At 37.1% G+C, this 10,231-nt stretch overlaps 2 protein-coding genes across 2 annotated transcripts; both read right to left on the bottom strand.

The window, feature by feature from the left end:
• Positions 1–1,584: 1,584 nt before the first annotated feature.
• LOC109213183 lies at positions 1,585–2,912 on the bottom strand. Its single transcript, XM_019376941.1, has 2 exons — positions 2,739–2,912; positions 1,585–2,260 (listed from the first exon to the last, which is right to left on the bottom strand). Exons 1-2 carry the CDS (start codon positions 2,829–2,831, stop codon positions 1,886–1,888), a joined length of 468 nt encoding a protein of 155 aa, XP_019232486.1. The 5' UTR covers positions 2,832–2,912; the 3' UTR covers positions 1,585–1,885.
• Positions 2,913–5,259: 2,347 nt separating this feature from the next.
• Positions 5,260–10,231, bottom strand: LOC109213177 (30S ribosomal protein S5, chloroplastic). Its single transcript, XM_019376933.1, has 2 exons — positions 9,535–10,231; positions 5,260–5,684 (listed from the first exon to the last, which is right to left on the bottom strand). Exons 1-2 carry the CDS (start codon positions 10,176–10,178, stop codon positions 5,435–5,437), a joined length of 894 nt encoding a protein of 297 aa, XP_019232478.1. The 5' UTR covers positions 10,179–10,231; the 3' UTR covers positions 5,260–5,434.

The raw sequence follows: 10,231 nt of genomic DNA, 5'->3' as shown, positions 1-10,231 counted from the left end.
CGAATGATTGTTGAGCCATGGGAGCGGGGAAAGATTAGCCCATTAGAGATTAAATTTGCTTATATACTTTAGGATTGGGCTCGGTCAAACAAGTAAAATTAATGCCAAAATTTCACGGTATAGCCAGTTTTCGGACTGGTCAATCAAAAATAGCCAGCATTTACCAAGTCAATGAAAAATAGCCACCGTTTTGCTGCAATAGAGACCGGTCCAGCATAATATACTGGAGTTTCGGTGCACTTGTGTATGAACTCCAGCATATTATGCTGGACCGGTATACTTTGGTGGCTCCAGTATAATATACTGGAGACTGGAGCACTGGTGCTCCAAACTCCAGTATATTATACTGGACCATTATACTTGCTGGAACTCCAGTATATTATGTTGGAGTTCTAGTGTATTTATATCCTGGAACTCCAGTATAATATGCTGGAGTTCAAGTATACTTATGCTGGAACTCCAACATAATATACTGGAGTATTTTCCGGATTTTGAACAGTGTTTTCGCTCAGATTTGTCTTTACATAAAAAGTGGCTAAAATACTTTTGAAATTGGGCTATTTTTGAACGACCAGTTGTAAATCTGGCTTTTTTTAAAATCACCCGATATAAGAAAATGAGCATGATTTAGAATTTTCTTTTATTTTGTCTTATTTAGTTTTCTTTCATTTGTTTATTTTATTACATTGTCTGCTAGGAGCATGCTTAGGCCGTCAACATCCGGATAGGCGAATTTAATTTTCATTTTTATTTTTCTTTTATTAGGTGGGGACAACCTCAAACCTCTTTTGCTATTTATTTTCCTTTTGTGTGTTTCTTACCTTAGCCCGAATATTCCTAAAAGCCAACAAGATCATGTATGCATTACGGAACTCGGGGAATGCATAGCACCTTCTCCCCGAGTCGAATGAACCCCCTTACCTAGAATCTTTAGTGCAGTCAGTTTTAGAGCCTAAACGTATTTTAAAGGAAAATCATTTCTAAAAAAACGGTGACATGACACACCGAAATCAAATGTCATGTGGCGACTCCGAAAAATCCTTGAAAACACCATATTTTGTCACTTTCAATTTTGAAAAACTTTTTGAGCTTTATAAATCTTTTTTATAATCCTTAAAGAGGGCTAGTAAAGTGAAAAAAGGGGATATGACAACTATAATATTTAATAAATCAAATTACATAATAATCATGTCTAATTGTTAGTTAAAGCAAATGTTACGAAATTAAAAGATAAAATAATGACAAAGAAAATGACTGCAAACGAGTTCAATATTCGTATGTCACTATTTACAGGACCAAAGATCAATCAAGCTTCTAGATTCCGCAATACCAAACAGTATACTAAAATCAAACGGGAAATTCTTCTTCCTCTTTCTTCCTCTTATCAAGAAGATTGGCTTTGCCTGTTGCAAATAAGGGGACGTCAAATATAACGTACGGTTTTGATCACAGAAAACTCCATAATCATAACTAATTAGAAAAAGTCATCTAAAAATTATCTTATGTTATATTTATTATCTGGCCTGCATTTTGGAAATTTGGCATATCTACCAACATTTCGTTTATCCAGCTAAATCTTTATCGTACATAAGAACATTACGAAGCCAGACTTACATTACCTCCTCAATCATCATTTCATCTCTAGACTTATGGATGATGCAAAGAAGAAAAGATACATATTCGAACACTCAAAACTCACCCAAAGAAAAAAAAAAAATTCAAATTTACATTTTCTTGCGCAATATTCCAAATAGAGACTCATGTCGTCTCTTTTTATAATTGATCTAGACTAGTGGGACTAGAAACTTCAAGCCACTAACAAGTCCTACTGTGCTTTATTTTTATTCTTAAAAAAGACAGCAAAAAAAAAAAAAAAAGATGGTTTTCAAGAAGCTTGTGGTTTCTTCTCAATAATGGGTCTCCAATTCACATCGACACCTTTATCTTCATCTACAGGCTTTCCTCCTGGTTCTTTAGCCAACTTCTTCCTTAGTTCTTTCTCATCTTCCACCATAATTTCATCTTGAACATTCTCTGGATCTACATCTCCAACCACCTTCTCTTTCATATCTTCAGCACTATCCTCAATTGCCTTCCAAGCATCTTGAGCTGTTTCCTTTGCTTTGTCCTTCATTTCTTTCGCCTTATCAGCCATTTCAGATACCTTACCACCCGTTTCACTGCTCCCGTAGTTCCTGTCGTGCCTCCGCTGTGGCTGTGGCTGTGGTTCCGACGACTCCTCTGTTGCAACATATCCTCCCTTTTAATATATTTCCATATGCATGCATACATCACAACATAAATAAGCATGTGCCTTTGTTTGAAAAGACAAGTACTAGTAATGATGTAGAGTTAATTTCACAAATAGCGATCCAACTTTCGATTTGTCAAATTTAATATATTTTGATGCTTTTAGTTTCTATTCTCTACAATATACAAGAATAGTCGACTTAGTTTTCTGTTAAAAAAATGTAATATTTATAGCTAAGGCACACCATATCGAAAGTTACAAGTTGTATGATCATAAAATTAACCCTAATAAACATCTCCCTAAGCCTTGTAAATAAGCAGGATCCAGAATTTAACATATCAATTGATACACGAAAAATGTATATTTTGAGAAGTGCTAAATATAGTCTGAACGAGCAGATGCACGTGTACTCATTATAGATCTGCATATGCTAGATCATCCTACAAATTGGTTCAGTATATTTTGTGCTTACTACGAAAAGACTTACCTTCCAGATTTGACGACCGATAAAGACAGAGGAGGCTCGATGTGGGAAGGCCTTGGAGAGGTTGAAGATTGATTTTTTGGTTAAGGATGCCATTTGTTCTTCTTTTGCTTGGTCAGTTACTTTTTTGGTTATTGAATGTACTTGAGATGAATCTGAGGTCTTTTAGCTCCTTTTCTTCACGGTATTCTCGACAATTACTGCATCAAGGAAGGGTTTGGTGTCTCTTGAAACTGCCACGTATAGACGTCTATGTGCCACATAGCTGCCATAGTTGGACACGTGTACACTTCCCACGTCAATTTTTGGCACTAGTACCACAGCTAACAACGGATACCATTTTGCAAGATGGCGCTTCTGCTTCTTCCTTCTACCTCCTTATATCTACCTATATTATTTTTAATCCATTCAAAAAGAATTAATCTCTTAATATTAAAATGCTTACAGTATTTTTACAAACATATGAATATGGAATCTTGTTCTCTTAAATAGGGGTGTGCATTCGAATCGGTTTATCGATAAATCGAATCGATTATTTGTTATCGGTTTATCGATTTCGATTTCGAAATTTTCCTTATCGAGTTATCGATTTCGATTTCGATTTTGTCCTCTCCGGTTTATCGATTTATCGATAAACCGATAAGAAATACTAAAAAAAAAATTAATTTTTTTTTAATTTTTTTTTTCCGTACCCTTTCCTTTACCCTAAGTCCCTAACCCTATTATTTCATCTACCACATTTAAGGAATGATCATATTTAAAGCTCAAGGGAATGAAGTTCAAATTAATGGAAAATAGATTTAGCCGTGATGATGTATTTTTTTTTTATACCGTTGAAGTGTTGGTGGCATACATTTGATCTCTTACTTTAGTTTTGTTGCATGTGCTTGTTGACACAATTGTTATGTTATAAACGGTGTTCGTCTTATTTTAGCTTCTTTTGGTCCATATTAGTTAGGCGTGTTCATAGCGATATACTTTTCGTGGAATCCCGCAAATTTTTTATTGGTGTACTCGATAACCGAATCGATAAGCCCCAAAAATCGATATATCGAAATCGAAAAAATCGAAACCTTATTGAAACGATAACGATAAGCATATGTACAAATCGATAATCGATAAGTAATTATCGATAAGGGTCAAAATCAAATCGATAAATCGAATTCACGCCCCTAATCTTAAATTAAATTTATACTGTTGACGTGAATTAATTTTTTTTACTTTTAAGCAACTACATAATTTTAACCTACAACTCTGACTTTTATTTAGCAAATAGTCACCAAAATTTTCTTCTAATCCAACAAGTCCAACGAATAGTTCTGTGATTTCGAGGTCTTAATATCTGTACAATGTTCAACTTTTACATAACATGGCTCAAGTACGCAGGTTGAAATTACCTGCAGTACGTCACTCATATTCTGCATATTTTAAAAAAAGAAAAAATGGAACAGAAATGTAAGTGATGAAAATTGTCTTAAGGTACTATAGAGAATATTTCAGAAACTAAATACCAAATCGATGCAACACTATATTTAGGCCCCCTACCAATCACTTTGTTCAGGAGAGATTTAGGCCTCATTTCTTTGCACTTAATGGAGGTTTGAATCATAATTATTCAGATCTCAGACATTAAGTGTGTTTGTTTTTAAAGTTTGAATTTTAATTATTTATTAATCATTAAGTGTGTTTGTTTTCTTTACTTCACAACCACTTAATGGGTCTGAATAGGTCTGTATGATTAAGATCTATACCAGAGACTTAATTTCATTAAGATGCTATCACATATTCATTATTAACTGCAGCCACCGCCTACCATTATCAACTACCACCATGCCGCCGCCACCACCTCCAACACCACTACAACCACCATCATCATCAATCATAGCCGCCACCATTATCGACCATCATCACCCACCATCCCCACCACTCCGACCACCATCATTCTCACCCACAATCAACACTCATCCACCTCAACTACCACAACTGACCACCCCATCACCATCAACAACCACAGCCAGCACTGCCCATCATTATAACCTACTGCCACCCACCCACGACCTTCCTCAGTCACAACTACTACCACCACCCGCCAGTATTAACTATCACCACCATCCTCAATCATAATCGCCACCACTACCAATCACTACTAACATGAACCACCATCATCAACCAAAACTACCACAAACCACCGTCTCTAGTCGGCATTTACCTGTTAGCCATCACCACCAACAACTATCATATTTTTAAAAACTATATATTCTATTTATAGAACATTAGATTAGTTAGTATTTCATTTAAATTTTATGTTTATTAATTTTCAAATAAAAATAAGTTTTAGACATAAGATGTAAAAATCAAACAGTCTCAATTATTTAGTATTCAGATCTTAATATACATCTTAATATATTCAGATGTGTATTCAGATTTAGATGTCTTAATCTTGATACACATCTTGATATTCAGATGTGTACTCAGATTCAGACGTCTTAATCTTAAAAAAAAAAACACATGAGGCCTTAGGGGATTGGCCAGAACTGCTCTGAAATTTTATATAGATCGTGTTTGAGAAAGCTGCATTTTGAAATTTACATCAAAATTAACAATAATCACTTGCAGAAAAATTAAAAGGTGCATCTGCAGCTATCCCAGTTGAAATCTACAAAAATCATGAAGTTACAAATCAAAGAAACAGAAACTCTTCATTTCCAGAGTTCTTCCATAGGAATCCCACGGTCTTGAGCAACTTCACTAAATTGCCTCATTTGCTGAACAGCTACAACAGTGGCTCTAGCATTGTTTAGGGCATTGTTACTCCCAAGCTGTTTCCCCAAGGCATTCTCAACACCAGCCATTTCGAGAACAATCCGCACAGCACCACCAGCAATAACTCCGGTACCAGGGGCTGCTGGTCTAAGCATCACCCTTGCTGCTCCAAAGTCTCCCTCGGATCTACAATTAAGTTGTTCAGCAATATTAGATCCCTAACAATAACAAGATGATTCTTTCTCTTTTCGGATTATGATGGTGTCCAAGCCAACTTGCTTGCATCTTGACGAATATATGCTACCTCCAATTATACATGTATTGGGTAACCCTACCAACGAAGATTTAGGCAAATAAAAAAAGACATGAAACGTTGTGTCTCTGTTGGAATTTGAACCTCGGATGACTGCTAGATCACACCCGGGTGCCTATAGCGAGATGATTCTTTCACGAGATGAGCTGCATAATTCTATTAACGTTTTCGGAACTACATACGTGTCAAGGCAAATACTACCATAAGATTTTCCTCAAGGCAAGATGTGGTGGAACCTTTAGACAAATCAGTTTTTTCTCATTAGGATGGCAATCAATTAAAAAGGAACAGAAAATAAAAGACTTAATTATCTATCGTATTCAATCCTCTCAAGGCCTACCATTTCATTCCTCCAGATTTAGCTACAGATATGCTGGCATAATCACGACAAGAAACCACAGCTCTACGGTCAGTACACATCCTAACATTTATAACCAGTCTTCAAAAGTATTAAACATAGCAGTACTGCTAAGTCATTAACATGTTTCTCAACTCCTAAGGAAAAAAGAATTTCCAAAAACAAACACCGCCCAAAACAAAAAGAAACTCCCCAGCTCCCTCCACTCCAACAAAAGAAACTGATAAATGACATTGACAGCTAATGGTGCGACCAGGGATTAAAAGTGAGGATAGATCAGATTAATCTCTTTCAGATGCATAGGCTAGAATCACTGATGACCAATTTACATACTTATCAGACTGATTGGCAAGCTAGCTAAAATCTAGAGAATCTCACATATTTCAGACGCATGAAATATTGGGTTACATGTAGATTTCTTGTTAGCTATTAAATCAATGAAAACAAACACACAGACACAAAAACAGAAATTTGTGCATATCTCAATTTGATATATATAGTCAACAAAATAAGAGGTTCATTACGAAACAAATACATTAGATAAAGTATAAAGTTCAGATGCTTAAATAGAACTTATTAAGTATGCCATTCTACAGGCCACGGCGTTGCCTAGCGGTCAATGAATTGAGTGAAAACCATGAGAGACCAAGGTTCAAATCGTCGCAAAGACAAAAAAAAATGCTAGATGATTTCCTTTCATCTGCCTAAGCCTTGGTATTCAAAGTTACCCGGTGCCTATACTAGTACGAGGTAGCAGGTATCCATAGAAATAGTATAGGTATGCACGAACTGGCCCAATCCATGAAGGGGAAAGTGAGATTCCAAAAGCTTTTGACTTTGGATAAATTCATCAAAGGAAAGGTTGAACCACACAAACTTCACTTTCTATTAAAGTCTTTGCCTATGTTGCTCGAATCCTTAAAAAATGCCGCAAGGTGTGTGCCAGATTCTCCAAAAGTAATGCATTTTTGGAGAATTTACACGGGTGTGGTGGCATTTTTTAAGGATCCGAGCAACATAGCTCTTTGCACAGAGGAAATGTCAATCAAGTATATCCATGACAAGCACCACATACTACTGATGTAGAAAATCCTTCATAATTCCAGTTATTGGTTATGTTTAAGGTCAAGGGGGACAACTAAAATTGGTGACTTTATCTGAGTAAAAGCCCGTTACCATGCCAATTTATGATTCGGACAAGGGTCAAAAATACCCCTTTACTATGGGAAAAGAATCATATAAACCCTCCGTTATACTTTGGGTCTAATTTTACCCCCGGCGTTATACAACTGGTGCAAAAATACCCTTCTTCCGCTAGGACCCTCCAACATGGACAAAATCATCCCACGTGGCTTGATATCTCGCCGAGGTGGCCGCCACATGGCATGCCACCTCACTAACCCAACCATTTTACACCCTTCCCCACTTCTTCCACCACCTCCCTACTTCACCCAAAATGAATATGCCATCTGAATCCAAATATAGCTAACAACAATTAAAACATAAAAGAATGTACGAAACCCAATCAAATTATCCACAATTTACCAACCATTGGAAATATCAAGCCTTGAACCACCCAAAATCCACAGAATTTAAATTAAAACTAGAAATAGTTGAATCGAAGAGAAAACAAATTAAACATATACATCGATCACTCTATAAATGCAAATAAAAAGGGACCCTTTTATTAGAATGATTCATTAGACAAATGCCTACGTTTGTTTTGTAATTTCCAGCTGGATTTTCCATGGATAGGGCTATAACGGTACTGAAGCAAAAGAAGCACTTTTGTAGCAAAACCTTCCATTAAGAACCTATCTTTACTCAGCTTATTTCGTTTTGGTTGATAGGGATAAATGCCGTAGCTCCTTAGAGGTCTTATTTATGGTAGAAAGATATATTAAGATGGCAATTAATTGCTTAAAGATTGAAGTAAAGATCGGTTCTTCAATTAACTGCCATAAACTGAACTACTAAATAAGGAGGTGACGATGGTGGCGATTGGGGGAAGACGGAGATTGTGTGAAAGAAGTGGGTAGCCTGGGATAATGAAGTGGCAATGCCACATGGCGTCCACCTCAACGAAATGTCAAGCCACGTGGGAAAGTGTTGTCCATGTTGGAGGGTCCTAACGGAAGAAGGATATTTTTTCACCAGTTTTATAACGTCGGGGATAAAAATAGACCAAAAGTATAACGGAGAGTATATGTGATCCTTTTCTCATAGTAGAGGGATATTTTTGACCCTTATCCGTTTATGATTACACAGGTTTATGGCACAATGACCAATCTATGCAAAAATAACTTCTGATATATTAGTGCAGATCCAGCACCAAGAAATCCATTGTTTAGAGCTATGAAACTCAATATAATGTCCCCTCCCTCTACCCCTCTATTCTTCTCCACCTAAATACCAGCTTGGTTCACTTTTCCATTATAAATACCAGACTTGGATTACCAGCACGATTCGGATTCGTCCCGCACTATACTACTTAAGCCCTGAGGCTGGAAGCAGAACTATTAGCAACAATTTGATCCTCAGAAGTAACTCAAATGGCAAAAGAAGCAAATAAGAAACTGACACGCCACACCCTCAACCTTACAGGGGTGAGAAGTTGCTTATACTGTATTATAGCAATGCAGGATTTCAGTAGCTCTCTCTGCCCTTGTTGAATTCCAAAAATGCATAAAATAGACCTCAAATATTTTTTTAAAGACAGTGGGACTTAGGTATGCAATTCCTGCACCTCAACTAATTCATTGGCACCTGCTACAGCCCACAAACACAAGTTCCAGTAATTATGCCTATGAAGGCTAGAGCAGATGGGCTCACGCTAAGTGTTATAAATGGTATTCGAACATGAGATCTCTATGTCATTAGTCTATGTCTCAACCATCCACTCATCCTTTTGGAGAACCCAAACGTCATGTTTTTATCCATAGGAAGTCTCGGAGAACCCGGTGCCACTATTGCTTCAAAAATAACCATTAACAGAAGCCATCTCAACCAATATCCTCAAGGTGCCAGAACTAAAACACATTTTGTTTAGGTTAATAATTATTACTTAGGGAAAGGGAAAAGGGACAATTAAAATCAAACTCACTCCTATTGTATCAAAAACTCCCGCCGATACGACTAGACTATAAGATTTGGTGGTAAAATGCATTGAATAGACACTTGTGGCATTTCTGTTTCTACAGTTATAACCAGAATCTACAAACCAAAATTTCGCACCATCTAGCTCAATTTAGGGTGGAGTTTCAAGCCTCCAAACTAGCTGAAAACTACACAAGATTCTATATTTATGCCAAACCCAACATTTACTAGTGAAAGCACATACATATTTAAAAGTTAGCAAAATTTACCTGTGGGGGAAAGTCAAGTACTTAGTCATAGGAACAGTAATGATATTCCTCCTAGCATTAACAGCAGACTTTTGAACAGCAGCAATAACCTCTTTAGCCTTACCAACTCCAACACCCACTTGCCCTTTCTTGTCACCCACAACCACAATTGCTCTAAAATGCAATTGCTTCCCACCTTTAACAACCTTAGTAACTCTCCTCACTTGCACCACTCTCTCATCAAACCCATCTTTGGCCTTCTCTTTCTTAGTTTTCCCAAACGAAGTTGTCTTTTTCACCTTAGAGTCCATTGTATAAATGTCATTCCCAAGAAAAGTCTCTCCACTGTAAGCTGGCCCATAAAGCTCTTCATAAGCTTTTGCAATGTCCTCTTCGGATTCTAAGGGGCCATCGTCAAAAGAGGGTGGTTCTATGAAGTCTTCAGGGCGTTCTGGAGGGTCAAATGTGGAAATTTCTTCTGGGTCTGTGTTGTCAAAGAAAGTGGTTTCGGCGGTTGTGGAATTGGCTGTTATGGGCTTGAGTTTTGATAGGTGGATGGGTTTAGGGAGGAAGAATGATTGGGATTGAAAGGGTGAAAAGCGAGAAGGGGTTGTGTGTAGAGAGAGGGAAGAGAAGGCGGAGAGCGAAGCAGATGCTGCTGCCATTGTCTCTTGTTTTGTGTCAATGGCGAAGTACAGTGGACGAAATGTAATCTTCT

This window comes from Nicotiana attenuata, unplaced genomic scaffold (assembly GCF_001879085.1).
Source record: "Nicotiana attenuata strain UT unplaced genomic scaffold, NIATTr2, whole genome shotgun sequence".
In the NCBI taxonomy this organism is placed as follows: domain Eukaryota; kingdom Viridiplantae; phylum Streptophyta; class Magnoliopsida; order Solanales; family Solanaceae; genus Nicotiana; species Nicotiana attenuata.
This window is presented reverse-complemented; position numbering and strand designations above follow the sequence as displayed.

What these genes read in the sequence shown, in the direction of transcription:
- LOC109213183 (XM_019376941.1), bottom strand. Translation starts at nt 2,831, where the DNA reads ATGGCATCCTTAACCAAAAAATCAATCTTCAACCTCTCCAAGGCCTTC. An exon ending in TCGGTCGTCAAATCTGGAAG is followed by an intron (nt 2,261 to 2,738) that starts GTAAGTCTTTTC and finishes ATATATTAAAAG; the next exon opens with GGAGGATATGTTGCAACAGA.
- LOC109213177 (XM_019376933.1), bottom strand. Translation starts at nt 10,178, where the DNA reads ATGGCAGCAGCATCTGCTTCGCTCTCCGCCTTCTCTTCCCTCTCTCTA. An exon ending in TACTTGACTTTCCCCCACAG is followed by an intron (nt 5,685 to 9,534) that starts GTAAATTTTGCT and finishes ACTTAATTGTAG; the next exon opens with ATCCGAGGGAGACTTTGGAG.